The sequence below is a fragment of the Lepidochelys olivacea genome (assembly GCF_965140295.1).
Source record: "Lepidochelys olivacea isolate rLepOli2 genome assembly, chromosome: 9".
Taxonomy (NCBI): domain Eukaryota; kingdom Metazoa; phylum Chordata; order Testudines; family Cheloniidae; genus Lepidochelys; species Lepidochelys olivacea.
In genome coordinates, this window is record NC_140419.1 from 9,522,632 (window position 1) to 9,540,381 (window position 17,750).

At 43.6% G+C, this 17,750-nt stretch overlaps 1 protein-coding gene across 2 annotated transcripts in view; it reads left to right on the forward strand.

Moving 5' to 3' along the window:
* Positions 1 to 17,750, forward strand: part of MCF2L2 (MCF.2 cell line derived transforming sequence-like 2) — a 319,138-nt gene that overhangs the window by 246,279 nt on the left and 55,109 nt on the right. For both annotated transcript variants that reach the window (XM_084638977.1, XM_084638978.1), the window contains exons 16-18: positions 10,438 to 10,504; positions 13,782 to 13,897; positions 16,524 to 16,593. In XM_084638977.1, the coding sequence (XP_084495103.1) occupies positions 10,438 to 10,504; positions 13,782 to 13,897; positions 16,524 to 16,593 (253 nt within the window). The remainder of the gene's footprint in view (positions 1 to 10,437; positions 10,505 to 13,781; positions 13,898 to 16,523; positions 16,594 to 17,750) is intronic.

Consider the following 17,750-nt stretch of genomic DNA (forward strand, 5'->3'; position numbering starts at 1 on the left):
GACTGGATCCCTTTGCATATAAGAAGTTGCCCCACATATAGTGCTCTCAGAATAACTGGCCACAGGGAACTGTTTTATATCTCATAATTAGCTGACTTAACCAACAAATAGTTTGGTAATAAGCAACTAAATTAACTACATCACCTGAAAAGAGGATGGGGAGCCAGGAACTACCAAGTCCTAATCCTGATTCTGACACTGTGATCTTGGTCTGTTAACCTCTTTACCTCAGTTTTTCCATCTGTATAGTGGTGATAAAAATATTTTCTGACTATCTAACCCACATACACCACTGTGGTAGTTGAGCATTTAGTAATTAATTAGTTAAAGTCAGGGGGGAAATTATATCAAAAGTCCTACTTATTGACTTTAAATCTCTATTGTGCTGAAGTAAGCTTTCCTCGGCCCTATTATGTAAAGCACATATTGAATGGATTGTCGTTCATGCTTGTCTACTTGATATATGCTTCCATATGAAAAACTCCCTGCATAACTGAGGGAACAATTCAGAGATGATGGATAAGGCCAGTTCAAATGGTGTGCCTTATATGCCCTGTTCCGGCAATGTCTGCATCCTGACATTTTCAGCATTTAAAACCTAACGCTAAAGCTAAACATTCAACGTTGGCCCAGCTGTGCTCCCACTTTTCATCTTCAAATTGCACATATCTACGACTGCACAATGGACTTCACCCGGCATGCTGATGCTCTACCCATCTGCTTCTTGAGAGCTGAGGACTAAGCAGCTCTAACACAACCAGATAGTGCCAATGGGGCAATCGAGACAAAGTGAAGTTAAGAGACTTGTGCAAGGTTGCAAAGGGAGTCAGTGTCAGAGCTGGGAATAAAATTTGGGCATTCCTGACCCCAGTGGAGATAAGTTCAATTTGCAGATTTTTTGATCCTCCAGTTCCGAAAGTGGACTAGGATGCACTATGCAGAGAATTTAACAGAGTAAGGATTCCTGGGTATGAGATTATTCTCTAGCTCTCTGCTGAAGCACATGATGTCTCTCCTTCTCCGTAAAGGTTCAAGTCCTTGGATGACATCTCTACCAATAAACTTGACCAAGTAAACTGAATGGTTCATTTGTCCTGTGAATAAACAACAAGAATTTCCCAAATCCTCCTTTTGGGACTTCACATTGTTCCATGCCAGAGCTTGTTTATATGTACTGTAACTAGTGCCTTCAGTGTCAAATCCTGTATAAGCAGGTGGTAATGCATGTAGCCTCTGAGTCCAGTCTGGTGACAACCAATGGAGCCTTTGGATAGCAAAAGAGAGAAAGCATCAGCTCTATTTAATCCTGTTTATCGCTGCTCTGATGAAGAAAAACAATGTATTTATATGGTAAACTCTAGAACAAATGATCAGCAAATGCATGACTGGTTTCAGTGGACCTGCCTTGTTAGCTGAATAGTGAAGGTGACTGAGCTATTCACTGGTAACCCACTCCTCCTAAATAAACCTCTGAGTGCACACTGCATACCCAGTTGTAACAGACTTCTTTCCCAGACACCTCCCCACCACACACCTGCTTGAGGATGGCCTTTATCTTGTAGGCTGAAATTGTTATGGACTCTCCAGTTTACAACACCAGAGAGTGTGCTCACTGGGTTATCTTAAATTTAAAACATGGGAATGCCCTAGGTGCCGAGGTATGATTCAGACACCCTCCTCTTTGTCCCAGCTAATGAGGACTAACAGATGCACCTTAAATGTGAGTTCAAAAGGCCAAGAATGAACTCTCTTAAATTGTGCAGTCGGAGAGGATTATCAGTATAGGATTTATTTACAAGGCCAAACTACGATGGAAGAAACAGCAGAAGAATGTTAAGTGAAAGGGAAAAGTGCGGAGTTGCCTGTCCCCTACGCAGTTCTTACATTGGAAAAAATAATCCCAATTACACATATATAATGATGAGTTCTAGATTAGCTGTTACCACTCAAAAAAGAGACCTTGGAATCATCATGGGGAGTTCTCCGAAAACTTCAGCTCAATGTGCAGTGGCAGGCAAAAAAATTAGCAGAATGCTAGGAAGAGTTAGGAAAGAGATAGATAATAAAACAGAAAATATCATAAGCCCTCTTTACAAATCAATGGTGGGCCCTCACCATTGAGTACTGTGTCCAGTTCTGGTTGCTCCATCTTAAAAACGATATAGTGGAACTGGGCAACAAAGATGATCAAGAGTATGAAATGGCTTCCCTAAGAGGAGAAACTAAAAAGATGAGGACTGTCTGGTTTAGAAAAGAGGCATTAATGAGGGATATGATAGAGGTCTGTAAAATCATGAATAGTATGGAAATGTGAATAGAGAAGTGTTATTTACCTTTTCCCAAAAACAAAAAACAGGGACATCCAATGAAATAAATAGGCAGCAGGTTTAACACAAACAAGAGGAAGTATTTTTTACATTACGTACAATTAACCTGTGGAACTCACTGCCAGGGGATGTTATGATGGCCAAATGTATAAGTGGGTTAAAAAAAGAACTAGATAAGTTCAGGAAGATAGGTCCATCTGTGAGTATTAGCCAAGACGATCAGGGATCATGCTCGGGGTGACCTTAACTGTTTGACTGCCAGAAGTCAAGAAGGGATGATGGAGCAATCCCTCTAAATATTGCCCTGTTCTATACATGCCCTCTGAAGCTCTGGTGCTGGCCACTGTTGGAGACAGGATATTGGGCTAAATGGACCATTGGTCTGACTTAGTAAGGCTGTTCTTATTGCATAGGGACATAATCAAGCCTTTATCATTGAAGATTATATATTTAATTGAAGGTTTAAGCCGACCAGACAGCGAAGATCTGAAAGGCCGTAATGGAAAAATAAAGAAGGTGAAATAAAGAAATGCTGATCACTGTCAGGAACTCAGTTGCCTCTGGGCTCAGTTGACTAGCAACCCAGTGAGGTTGTCTGGGCCCAATAAACCTGCAGGTGCTCCCTGGTTGATCAGAAGAGTCCAGAGATCATCATTTAAGCCCTGTAGCAACAGCTGCACAGTGGCTGCTCAATGCGTTCCATGCCCGCAGCTGAACCAGACCTGCTTCCTGTCCACCCTTGCTCCCCCCTTGCCTGCTCTGCTCCAGCCCTAATCCCTGCCTGCCTCTGAACTCCTGGTTCTGTCTTCTGACCATGCCTCCAGTTCCGCCCTTTGGTTCTGTTCTGGCTTCTGAGTCATGGCTTCAAGCATTGGCTTGCCTCCTGACTACAGCTCTAATTCTCTTCTCTGGTTCTGCTTTTACCATTAGCCTGGACTCCTGCTCCGACCACTAGCTCTTACCACCAACACCTGTGTGTGTGACAATCACAAAGTCCCATTGAAGACAATGGAGAGACTCCCATGGACTATATATAATGCCCACAAAACCACTTAAACATGTCGACTTCTGGGATGACCATACAGCTCTGCAGTGGAGAGAGTGGGAAATTTTGGCTGAGCGAACAAGGAAAATCTCTCCTCTAATGGAGAATGGCTATTGATATCTGTGCATGAAGAGCACATATAGAGTAACATAGAGTAACCTACATGGTATTCACTTTACCTGTCTTTGAAGGAGAAAGGACAGTCATCTATGTTTCTGGTCTCTCCACGAAGTAGGGCAGCATGGAGAGGCAGCTGCCCGAGGAGTTGGGCAGCCAGGAGCGAGCCAAAAAATACGCTTTCACTTCTCCCAAAGTGGAGAAGTTGGTCCAATAAAACATTACCTCACCGACCTCGTCTCTTATGGGGTGATGTAAAGATTCGTTAAATAGGTTGTGTATAGCACTGTGAATATTAAAGTATTTATTATTTGTAATAAATCTGCATGTATGTTTCACCTATAGAATTAAATAAAAATAATAAAATTAAATCTAATTAAAGAAAAGTCTGTCAGATTCTGTGAGGTCCCCGGAATTTTAATGGACGTATCCCAGGCGTCCCTGCAGAATCTCTGTTTTGTCGTGTGAAGAATTGTAGCTTTAAATGCTCTGCCTGGAGATTATGCTCCAAACAAGATTAGAGGGAAATTAATAGGTAAATGTAAAAAAAATCTGGGTTCATACAGTGAATATTCAAAAGAATGAAGTAAAAAGCTGACAATCTCTACGTAAACTATGATCCAGAAAAGAGTCAAGCTTTTCAAACCATCCTCTTCTGTTTAACCATTTATACATAGTCCGACAATAACATGTTTTAAAGGCTTCCTTTCCTGGTTGGACTCTTCTAATTTGTGCCTTTGAAAGGCACTCTACTATTGTTTGTCTATCACGGCAGGTTACTAGGAAACCAGCAGACCAATAATTGCTTTTCAGATTCACCTGTAAGCTAAGTGTCTGCATCAGCTTCAGATTCAGACCTGGTAAAACCTGCTCTGTAAGAGGGCAAACGATGTATGGAAAATCTGCGCCCTGTTTTCAGGTAAATCAGTATCACTGCACGCAGTATGCAAATACATAAGGGTCATCTATGATGACCTTATCCAGCTTCCCAAATGACACATTTATGTACTGATATCTTTACACAATGCAACAGTTCTTTAAAAATCTATATTGTGAATATTAAATAAAACCCCTGAAGCTCCCAATGCTGCTGCACAGACCCAGGCCCTTGATTTTCTATTTAGCATGTAGTGACTTTTTATTCTGTTTTTAGGCCTTCCCTAAAAGAGAGAGTGAAAGAGAGAAGTGGAGAGAATTGGAGGTTTCTTTAAAATGAGTTAGTCTTAGAAACTGATTCAGAAATGATATTTCAAAAATCTGATTTGTGGGGACATGTTTCAAAAACTTGCATTCAAATTCTGCTATCAAAAGACCACTAAAATAAACACGGCATAATTCTGCTGACTTTATGAAGTTACTCTAGATGTACACAAATGTAAAAGAACAGTTCCTGGATCTTGGCCTCTAAAGTGTGCCCACAAAAAACACATTCATGTGTGTGGTTGGATGTGCAAAACCCACAGTTGTGTACAAACTGTGTGAGTGTGCATTTTAATAGGAGTTTGCATATGCAAGCACCATTTTGCTCATGCAAATATGGGGCTTGCACATGCATTTATCCATGCACATAATGTGTGTGTGCATTTCTTCCCAGGCCGTATTACTTGTTCAGTCATAGAATCATAGAATATCAGGGTTGGAAGGGACCCCAGAAGGTCATCTAGTCCAACCCCCTGCTCGAAGCAGGACCAATTCCCAGTTAAATCATCCCAGCCAGGGCTTTGTAAAGCCTGACCTTAAAAACCTCTAAGGAAGGAGATTCTACCACCTCCCTAGGTAACGCATTCCAGTGTTTCACCACCCTCCTAGTGAAAAAGTTTTTCCTAATATCCAATCTAAACCTCCCCCACTGCAACTTGAGACCATTACTCCTCGTTCTGTCATCTGCTATCACTGAGAACAGTCTAGAGCCATCCTCTTTGGAACCCCCTTTCAGGTAGTTGAAAGCAGCTATCAAATCCCCCCTCATTCTTCTCTTCCGCAGACTAAACAATCCCAGCTCCCTCAGCCTCTCCTCATAAGTCATGTGTTCCAGTCCCCTAATCATTTTTGTTGCCCTTCGCTGGACTCTCTCCAATTTATCCACATCCTTCTTGTAGTGTGGGGCCCAAAACTGGACACAGTACTCCAGATGAGGCCTCACCAATGTCGAATAGAGGGGAACGATCACGTCCCTCGATCTGCTCGCTATGCCCCTACTTATACATCCCAAAATGCCATTGGCCTTCTTGGCAACAAGGGCACACTGCTGACTCATATCCAGCTTCTCGTCCACTGTCACCCCTAGGTCCTTTTCCGCAGAACTGCTGCCTAGCCATTCGGCCCCTAGTCTGTAGCGGTGCATTGGATTCTTCCGTCCTAAGTGCAGGACCCTGCACTTATCCTTATTGAACCTCATCAGATTTCTTTTGGCCCAATCCTCCAATTTGTCTAGGCCCTTCTGTATCCTATCCCTCCCCTCCAGCGTATCTACCACTCCTCCTAGTTTAGTATCATCCGCAAATTTGCTGAGAGTGCAATCTACACCATCCTCCAGATCATTTATGAAGATATTGAACAAAACCGGCCCCAGGACCGACCCCTGGGGCACTCCACTTGACACCGGCTGCCAGCTAGACATGGAGCCATTGATCACTACCCGTTGAGCCCGACAATCTAGCCAGCTTTCTACCCACCTTATAGTGCATTCATCCAGCCCATACTTCCTTAACTTGCTGACAAGAATACTGTGGGAGACCGTGTCAAAAGCTTTGCTAAAGTCAAGAAACAATACATCCACTGCTTTCCCTTCATCCACAGAACCAGTAATCTCATCATAAAAGGCGATTAGATTAGTCAGGCATGACCTTCCCTTGGTGAATCCATGCTGGCTGTTCCTGATCACTTTCCTCTCATGCAAGTGCTTCAGGATTGATTCTTTGAGGACCTGCTCCATGATTTTTCTGGGGACTGAGGTGAGGCTGACTGGCCTGTAGTTCCCAGGATCCTCCTTCTTCCCTTTTTTAAAGATTGGCACTACATTAGCCTTTTTCCAGTCATCCGGGACTTCCCCCGTTCGCCACGAGTTTTCAAAGATAATGGCCAATGGCTCTGCAATCACAGCCGCCAATTCCTTCAGCACTCTCGGATGCAACTCATCCGGCCCCATGGACTTGTGCACGTCCAGCTTTTCTAAATAGTCCCTAACCACCTCTTTCTCCACAGAGGGCTGTCTTCATGGACAATTTAATCCTTAGCTTCTCCGATGAGACTGGTAGCCAGGGTGCCAAATGTGGTGCTGGTTCAGTGTGAACTAAACAGGGACCACCCAACTCCTTTCAAATAGGCCACCAAACAGCCATCAGATGGTAACAGCTTTTAGCCACTAGTAACCTTAGCTGAATTTTAACTGGTCCTCTGAGACTTATCATTTAGATTAATTAGGTTTACTAGCCTGTGGCTTGGACCTGTCTTTAATGGTTGTCTCCAAGACCTATCCATATGCTGTCTTCATTATTTCTTTCTAATTTTATTATCATTTGCAACATTAAAAAGCTAGCAAAACATCAAGGTGAATGACAGTAGCTGCTTGCACTAAAAGAAAGATGCAGAGTAACCAGAAACAGCTTTATTTTTTGCAACTAGTAAGTAAAGCAAGTCACACTATGTTCTTAAAACACTTCTTGGTCCAAATACCACACTCAGCTCTGTGTGCAGCTCCAAGTGAAGTCCACTGGAGGTTTATGTGTATATCTTGAAGCAAAACTTGGCACTAAAAGCAGAAGCCTGGCACAGAGTGCCTGGTTCAAGTCAAAAGGAGCGTGCACTCAAGAAAAGCTACAGAGGCCTGAAGAACCCTTTATAAACCATTACTCCCATATTCTACAGTAATCACTCAGAACACAGAAGTATCCCTGTTCTAAAATGGGGTATTTTATACCATCACTGTAGAATATGGTAATACAGTGATACTCAGACTGAGGCTCGCAAGCTGCAGGTGGCTCTTTAATGCGTCTCCTGCAGCTCTTTGCAGCACACAATATTAAAACACTGTGTGATTTAATTATTAACCAATCAGGATGCTTTTACTATGTTGTTAACCAATTGTAGTTGATAAAATAATAATACTTGGTCAGTCATTTTTGCTGTGAGAATAATATATATATAAACTAAATATTCCCCTGTCATAGTGTTTACAAATGAATACATAGTACTAGAGTAAATGAAACAATGAATTCCTACTACTGTGGCTCTTTTGGGTAATGTTTGTTGCTAGTTTTGCTCCTGGACCTTTGAGAGCTGAGTATCACTTCTGTAGTATATCTTTATAAGGGAGGGATGGAATTTGAACCCCAGCATGCAGCCAGTTGAGACTTGCCCTGCAGCCGCTATCATAGGCACTGAACAAGATTAGAAGAGGTGGCCCATTACTTCCCATGCACTGCAGGATTTTGGGCCAGATGATCCACACTGTGTGTAGAAGATCAAGTGGCTCAATTCCCAATCTTTGGTTATTGAACTCTGCTGAAATCCATTGCAGTGTTGGGTTTTTTAAATGAAGCTTTTTATTAATACCAGTAATAGCAAACAAACATGATCAAGAGACCACCATATGGAGGATGAGATTGCTGTATTATTAAAGGTGGCATTGGAGTGCAGCGTAGTGGTCATAACATTGCCTGCATAATCTATCAGAACAGTTAATAAACCTACAAACGCTGAACACTTTCAGAACTGAAGCAGAAGTAAAAAGATATGTTAATAATTTCCAATTTCCATATCTGATCAGGTGTGAGTAATGAGTTGTCTTATTTAAATGCCAGTTTCCCTCTGGCACTTCAGCATGGCTGGAACTGGTATATTGAGCATGTCCAGGTCTCTTAGAGGCAGCAATGAAGCTATTACATGTATGGGGTTGCTCAGATAGAACTGGTTACTCATATGTGTCGTGACCTCTGGGTCTCGAACCTGGGTGTTCAGGAGCAGACATGCTCCAACCTTCCATCTGGCAGCCTGCTGATACTTGCTTACCAGGGACCCATGACGCTCAGCCCCCGTCTGAGGCTCCGCCCCTGCAGTCCTATTGGTGGAGTCCCGGAGACGTTGGTTGGCGTGCTGGCCCTACTTAATCCAGCAGCAGAAAGAGGAAGCTCTCTGAACAGCTGGGCTCCACGCTGTTCTGGACTGTGTGCCTTGTGCTTCTTGCTCCCGCTGCTTGATTTCCTGGTGTGACTCCTGGCATCTGAGCTGTGGTTCTGACCTACAGTTTGTCCCTAGGCGCTGACTCCATGGATGCTCCAGGGTGCTTAGCACCCACCGGCAGCCAGATCCCCCCATCTCCCCCAGTGCCTCCCACCCACCGGTGGCCCCACTGATCAATTCCTCCCCTTCCCTCCCAGCGCCTCCCGCCTCCAGCGATCAGCTGTTCCACAGCATGCAGGAGGCGCTGGGGGGAGGGGAAGGAGCAGGGATGGGGTGTGCTCAGGGGAGGGGACGGAACTGGGCGGGAAGAGGAGGGGTAGGGGTGGGAAGAAGCAGGGTGGGGGTAGGGCCTTGGGGGAAGGGGTGGAGTAGGGGTGGGGCCTGGAGCTGAGCCGGGGTTGAGCACCCCTGGGGAAAGGAGGAAGCTGGTATCTGCCTCCTGGCATCCTGACCTAGCTGACTCCAGTCTTGTGACCGCAGACGCTGGCTCTGACTACTAGGTCTGGCTGCCCACGACCTGACTGTGACAATATGGGTTTATCTGGAAAAAAATCCAGTTATGCTTTCTTTACAATCTGAGTAACGTGAGAGTCACAGTGTGTTTTGTATCTTATTCGCACTATTTGTGCGAACCACTATAAACCTTGACTATATACTAGTGAAATTTGGGAAAAAAGGTCCCAGTATTGCTAATACTGGTTCAACCCCACTAATGTCCTCAGTGTTGGGAGGCCTAGTGTAGATGGGCCAGCATCATTCCAAGCATTGTGATCTAATCCTCTTCAGAACAGGTGAAATTAGGGTTGCCACCTGTGCCAGGATCATCCCCTTTTTGAGGTAGCTGTCCTGGGAAATCTGTAGGGTTGCTTGGTACAGAGTGCCAGCTGTCCAGCTGTGTGGGCTCAGGATTATCCCAGTTGTCCTGTTTTGTTTTGATTTTTTTTTTTAATACCTCAGAGATGGCAACACAAGGTCAAATCAACACAGTACGTAAAATGCCAATGGCAGCCAGCAGCAAAGGTACTCCAGGCTAAAGGGTATGTCTTCACTGATTAAAAAAGAGATGTGTTTTTACGGTAGGATATCTAACGCATGTTCGCGGTCGCTCTGAAATAAACAGAATGGAAACAGAGCATTGTTGTTTTCCTGCAAGGTAAACTAGGCAAAGTCAGCTATGGTTGGTGGGAGGGTGTAGGGTATATAAAGTGCTGACCTCCTCTAATTCCCTCTCAGTTAACACCACAAGTGCCTTTTATCCATTGAGGCCATGTCTACATTACAAACTCATGTTGACGTAATTGGTTCCATGTGCATTGGGGGGAAAACATCATTAGTTTCTCTTCTTATTTTATAACATGGAAACAAAACAGAAATTAAAAAAGCCTAACCTAGGAAGACAAAGTCTTCTGTCTTATTTCCTATTAACATGTTATTGCTGAAATTATCAGAGGAATTCTCTTTTCCTCCCCTCCCCACCAGAGCGACCTCAGGGTGACCCAGATAGATCTAAAAGTGACAGAAATAATCAAGATTCATTTTAAGCAGAGGAGAAATTAAAACTGAGTTGGAGAAATATACCAACCCAATGGGATACTTGGCCCTTCTAAGCTTATCTGCTTATCTGTGTTGAAGAGCGAGAGTAGGGTAACCCTTGGTGTCATAGATTATTTGTGGATAGCCCTGAGGTGGTGATATAAAAGGAACAGATATTTTGTGCTTTGCAATATTGGTAACTATTATAACCCTCTTTCTCTCTTTTTCTTTTAGCCACATAATAAATGAACTTATAGAAACAGAGCGGGTTTATGTAGAAGAACTTCAAAGTATAATAGAGGTAAGGTGAATGCTTCTGTGCAAACTTCCAGTATTTATCTTCTGAGTTATTAATGAATGAGTAATAAGCTTGCTCTTTGCAGTGATTTTTTTTACCCTTTATAGGACACTCTGTGTGAGGTGCCAAGCACTCACAATGCCCATTGCTTGTTTAGAAGGCACAGGTTTTCCATTATAAGGCATTTCAGCCAAGAAGGTGAAGAATTAAGGCTATTCTACGTATTTTACTTCAGGAGTTAGGTTAGGGGGGCAGGTGTGGTGCCCTATTCAAGTTCTGCCCCAAAAACCGGGGAGCAGGATGTTTCTCATAAAAGGATCAGCAGTGAAATAGTTAACAATGTTAACTTGGAAACATCACGATCAGGCTTCAGAGTCTACATCCTGGGGTTTTTTTTATGGATTCCAGCACCAGAAAGAACATTGTGATTATCAGCTCTGACCTTCCATATAATTAGGGTTGGCAGAATTTATAGGAAAAATGTAGAGGATTTATAGGATCATTCCCCTCTATTCGGCATTAGTGAGGCCTCATCTAGAGTACTGTGTCCAGTTTTGGGCCCCATACCACAAGAAGGACGTGGAAAAATTGGAAAGAGTCCAGCGGAGGGCAACAAAAATGATTAGGGGGCTGGAGCACATGACTTGTGAGGAGAAGCTGAGGGAACTGGGATTGTTTAGTCTGTGGAAGAGAAGAATGAGGGGGGATTTGATAGCTGCTTTGAACTACCTGAAAGGGGGTTCCAAAGAGGATGGGTCTAGACTATTCTCAATGGTAGCAGATGACAGAATGAGGAGTAATGGTCTCAAGTTGCAGTGGGGGAGGTTTAGGTTGGATATTAGGAAAAAATTTTTCATTAGGAGGGTGGTGAAGAACTGAAATGGGTTACCTAAGGAGGTGGTAGAATCTCCTTCCTTAGAGGCTTTTAAGGTCAGGCTTGACAAAGCCCTGGCTGGGATGATTTAGTTGGAGAATTGGTCCTGCCTTGAGCAGGGGGTTGGACTAGATGACCTCCTGAGGTCCCTTCCAACCCTGATATTCTATGATACTATGAATTTGATTTCTTTTTTTAAATAATTTTGATGGATAATATTGGTGTTTATTTTTAAGCATTTTTTTAGATTTTTATCTATTTAAATGTTCACAGTTGCATGAAATTATGGGTGGTTCAGGCAGTTATTTAATGACCGTAGACACTGAGATTTAAAAAGTTAGAGTCTCATAAACCATTGAAACACAAATTGTCAATGTCACATGTCAGAATATACCAAGGATGTTCCTTAAATCAACAGATCGTACTTTTTTGTTTACTATTCATTTGCTAGTACGTTTGTACCAAGCCCAATTCAAAAGTCTAAATCACTGGATTTTAACTAATAAATTCTCAAGCAGCATTTTTCTTACTTGGCATATTTGTAAATTTCGATTATTATTAAGGGAAATATTTGTTGTTGTTATGTGTACAGTGAAATCGATGTTTACTGACATTTACTGATAAAATCTAATCCTTACAAGCCTATGTATAACACGGGCCATGGAACTTCCCCAGAATAATTCCTTGAGAACTAGAGCATCTCTCTTACAAAACCATCTCCGTTGAGATGAATGGGGGTAATTCACACCTGTCGTAGGACCAAATGCTAAACTTCATTGCGCCAAACTTAAGTAAATGAGCTTTGCACAGATGATCTAAGTATGGCTGAGAGGAAAAAACTCCTTCCCGCAATCCAGTGTCTAGGCGTATAGCCATTCTTCTGGTGCTAATACAAGACATGGACCCTAGCTATTATTAAAGCCCCTGTGTGCTCCCTCTGTGTGGGGCTTGGGTCTGTGATCCATGTACAGTGGCAGATCTACGTACTGGCTACTTCTCAGCAAGGCAGCTGGCTGGCTGTTGTCTACTAGGGCCTCAGACCCTTGCCCCTTTGGAACTCACGTCTTCCTTAGGTCTGTAACAGCCTGAGTTTGGCGGCCTTCAGAGTGCACTGAAAGGCCCACCTGTTCTCCAGGGTCTGTAAGAAAATAGGTGTTGGGTAGGGCTGGTGGTGGTGGCTGTGTGGGAACTGTGTGTGGGATTGACTAACTTCTTTCATACCTATGCCCTGGTCTACACTGGGAGGTGGGGGGGGATCAATCTAAGTTACGCAACTTCAGCTACGTGAATAACATAGCTGAAGTCGACGTACTTAGATTGACTTACCGTGGTGTCTTCACCGTGGTGAGTTGACTGCTGCCGCTCCCCCCGTCAACTTTGCCTGCGCCTCTCGTGGTGGTGGAGTACAGGAGTCAACGGGAGAGCGCTCAGGGGTCGATTTATAGCGTATAGACTAGACGTGATAAATCGATCCCCGTTGGTTCGATCGCTGCCCGCTGATCCGGCAGGTAGTGTAGACATACCCTATCTTGTTACTTCTTTATTTGATTTCAGCTGGGGGAATTGATGGGTCTGTTTACTGGTTTAATAGTGTATTTTTAAAAGCCTGTCAAGTGCTCCCAGAGTGCTCTTCTTGTATAGTTTGTAAAAATCCAAATAAACCCCAACAAACATAACCCTCCTGTGTGGAGAGCCCTGTGCAGCAAAACTATAAGGACCCTGTTATGCTTAAGGCCTTCCCTTCCCACAGGGCAGGGTCAACTTTTGACTTTTAGGTTTTATCTACACTTTGAGCTGGAGGTATTTTCCAGCTCAAGGAGACATACCTTTGCTAGCTTTGATCGAGCTAGCACACTAAAAATAGAAGTGTAGCCATGGCAGTCACAATGGCAGGAGGGGCTAGCTGCCCAGGTACGTACCTGGTATCTTGGATGGGATCACATTTGGGTGGCTAGCCCCTCCTGCTGCTCCCACCGCTGCAGCTAAACTTCCGTTTTTAGTGTACTAGCTTGATCACAGCTAACCTGGGTTTGTTTCCTCAAAGAGGAAATTACACCTCCAGCTTGAAGCACAGATGTACTCTCAGAACTGCTGTTTCATTCTGTCTGTAGACTCAGCCCTGCCTCTGGTCAGGGTTGGAACAGTATCATCATGACTCTGGAAACTTAAAATCAACAGGAACTGATGGGCCACCAGAGAAGTGCTGGTATGGGAAGCCACCATGAACCAGCTCAATTTGACCTCTGCTGTACTTAGAAAACAAAGAGCAAACAGGATCTGAGTCAGACTGTGCAATTATGAGCAGTAACTAGCGACAGTATCACCATATTAAATGTGTCAGTGGATCAAGCACAATATTTCTTTTTCCTGGTGAAAATTGGCCTATTGTTTTTTCACTCTCCACAGGGCTATGCTTCAGAAATGGACAATCCTGACTTAATTCACCTGATCCCGTCAGCTCTTCAGAACAAAAAGGAAGTTCTTTTTGGCAACCTCCCGGAAATCTATGAATTCCACAACAGGCACGTGCTTACTGTCTAGTAATCTACACTTTCATGAATAAGCTATTACATACAATGCTTTATCTCCCCCACAAATAAGCAGCCAAGAAATGTAGTCCTCACCTTACCTGTGTGTGCACCTCCTACCGTAGAATCATGTACAATGTAAAAAATCCCTGGGGTCATCTAATTAATCTCCTTGTCAGTGTAGGCTTGTACTCTGTTGTGCATGTAATGTGGTTTGTCCTAACTTCAGTAGTTTTAAATGTCCCTTGTGAGAAGTCTTTTACCCCTTTCCTTGGAACATAATAGATGTTGTGGAACCAAATCCTGCAGCCTTTTATTAGATAAGACTCTAATTTTCCTCTGCTGTCAGGAAATTTTTCCTAATGGTCAGCCTAATTTTTCCTGTCTTTATGTCTTCCCATTACTAGTAGCTATAATCTGATTTGTTGCACTCCTTGCTAGGTGTTTACATCTGTCAAATGTTCATCTATGGATGCCCCCTCCAAAATCCTTGTCTACACTGGGAAGTATACCAGTTGCTGACATCTGTTTTCAGCAATCAGTGCAGCTGAATTTGTGCTGAAAACACTAATTTAATAGACAAGATTAAAGTATGTTCAATGTCCTTTCAGGAGATTGAGGAAACGTATTAAAAATTTCCTACTGTTGCTAACCCCAGTGCAGCAGAACTGACATTAACAACAGCAGGGATTTCAAAATTCCCTTGCATAGAGGAGGTATGCGTAAGGTGTAACGACTGGATGAACAAAACAAGAAAAGTCCCTCCCATTTTCCAAGGTATAATAATTATGCCAATAAAAGTCCTTATGTTTTCCAGCTTTATCCATTAGTTTTTAAAATGAAAGTTCTTCCCTTTCTGGGGTTCAAGCAGGAAAGAGACATTCAGCCTTCCCCTAAGCCTTGTCCCTTCCCACACTTAAAGGCCTGATTTACAGCCTATCAAAGTCAGTGAAAAGACTCCCACTGACTTCAGTGGGCTTTGGATCTGGCCCTAAACTCCCACTCTTGCTTTCATATACAGCATTTTGGCCCTGATGGATTACTGAGTTCAACTGCATGTGCTCTGCACCCCTTTGCCCTCTACCTATCTGCTCCTACGTCCCCTCAGAACCAACTGAGAAGCAGAAGGTTGGGCCACCCAACTGGAACTGGACCCCCAATGGCTATGGGACCCAGACAGGTCATAACCCCATCACTAGCAGATTAAAGCATGGTCCAACAACTGTCTGATTCAGACACGAAACTCTGAAGAGGGCCCCATTTCTCCAAAGGACCCCTCCCCGCCACACCTGCAATAATGTATATCTCTAGTAGTTGGATCAGGGACCTCATGGTTTTTCACCAATCTCCTTTGCGAGGGAACCACAGCACCTATTTCTAGATTTAGATGGGGCCTCCTGTGACAGAGCCCCGGGTACAACCTGGAACTGTGGGACGGTTATGCCTCCTTAACTCTCCAGCCTGGGCTGTCTCTTGCAACGCTATGCTCGTGACAAGCAGAAAATCCCTTCAGGCACTGTGATCACTCAGCCAACAACATACATCTAAATTGCGTGAATGCTCTCTAAGTCACTCATGAACTATACACAGGGAGACACCAACAAATCCCCCCAGCCTTACACCCCAGAAATGTACCATCTTACACTGCTCAAGACCTTCTCTTGAACAATGCAAGCTCATTAATTAGTTCACCACTTCTGCAAAGGATAGTGGACATGCACCAGCCTTTGTAATCTGAGCAGATTCCCCAAGCACTTTAGACAAACTCACTGGTAAAGTTGAAACATTAAAATTAGTTTATTAACTACAGAAAGGTAGATTTTAAGTGATTATAAGTGTGAGGTGTAGAGGACAGAGTTGGTTACATAAGAAATAAAAGATAAAATCACAGTCTAAATCCTAAACTTTATCAGACTAAGCAAGATTGGAATCAAGCAGTTTTTTTCACCCCACTAGGTGTTGTAAGCGGTTCACAGTTCTTAATACACAGGCTGAATTCCCTGCTCAGCCTGGGACAAATCTCCCCAGTTCACAGATTTTTCTTCCAAACGTTCTTGTTGCCTTCAGAATAGGTGGGGGAAGAGAAAGGTGGGCTCATGATGCCACTGTCCCTTATTTTATACTCAATCCATGTGCCTAGAAAAATACTGGCTCAAACATGGAGTCAAGCATCACATGTCCTGATACCTTGCTGAGTCACAGACTTAAGCAATCCCCATTGTGTAGCACTTGAGCAACTGTCTCTTATTGAATTGTAAATCTCTTGTTTACAATTCCCTGGATGGTCAATGGCTGGTGATGGTCGCTTAACACCCATCTGAGTGTGAGCCACCTCCCTTGTTGCCACAGGAGAGCTAGCTGTGGATGTCTCCCAGACACACAACATATTTCAGTAACAACCATATAGCAAAATCTTATAACTTCATATACAATGGTGATATACTTATGTTGACAGAACAATGAGTTTCAGCAAATTGTGACTTTACCTCACAAGGGCATACTTTGTACAAAACACTTAATCATATCACAGTGGTGAATATGGGGGTTCAAGAGTGTCATATACCCCCCACCGTGTAAATGTATTGATCTCTTGGAAATGCCTTTCCTCTCTCCCTCTCAGAATTTTCCTTAAGGAGCTGGAAAATTGCATTGAGAACCCTGAGCTTCTTGGTCGGTGCTTTTTAAAAAGAGTAAGTAAACAGTGGGTTTGTATAAAACCAAGGGTCTGGTCCTACAGCACTTGCTTACACAAGTGGCTTGGCCCACACTCACCTGAATGATCCCATTCGCATCCATGGAACTGCTTGTGTGAATGAGGCACACTCACATGACTAAATGCTACTGGACTGAGCCCGAGTCTAGAAAAGATTGATGCTGTTAATTAATGTAGATTTTTAAATTGGAGCCTTTTGGTTGCCTTGGTGACAGGAAGGGATCCTGACACTGGCCCCAGGCAACTCCATGGTCACAATAGCCAAACACAGCCCCACCACAGGTAAGAGAATGGCTCAGCAGCAGATCCTCTGGCTCCATCCAGGCCCTATCCCGTCAAGCTCAGAGATGTTGAGCTCCACAGGGTACAGGAAGCTCATCCCCCTAGGGCCACCCCTGGAATCCTGCCTCCTCTCTGAGGCAGTGGAACTGTATCAGGTCTGTGGCTTGCTCCCTTTGAAGTCAATGGGAGTTTTACCACTAATTTAGATGAGATTGGGTTCTTACTTGTTCACAGAATTCAGCAATCTTTAGGAATGTAGGACTGGAAGAGACCTCTTGGGTCACAGAGTCCAGTCCCCTGTTATCGGAGACAACCCCATCCTATAATCCCATTCACAAATTTATCAAGCTATTTAGGTTATTTGCTTCCACTACTCCTTTTGGGAAGCTATTCCAGAGCCTCTCTCCTCTGATGGTTAGAAACCTCCTTCTAATTGTATTCATGATGACTTAAATAGCTCTTCACCCTCCCTGCTGTTTAACTCTCTGATGTATTTACAGAGAGCAGTCATAGCCCTTCCCAGCCTTTCTTTTGCTAGACTAACCAAGCCAATCTCTTTTAAGCTATGTCTACACTGCAATTAAAACCATGTGGCTGGCCCATACCAGCTGACTCGGGCTCGCAGGGCTTGGGCTTGGGCTACTGTTTGATTACAGTGTAGACATTCGCAAAAAGAAAAGGAGGACTTGTGGCACCTTAGAGACTAACCGATTTATTAGAGCATAAGCTTTCGTGAGCTACAGCTCACTTCCTCAGATGCATATCGTGGAAACTGCAGCAGGCTTTATATATACACAGAGAATATGAAACAATACCTATTCCCACCCCACTGTCCTGCTGGTAATAGCTTAT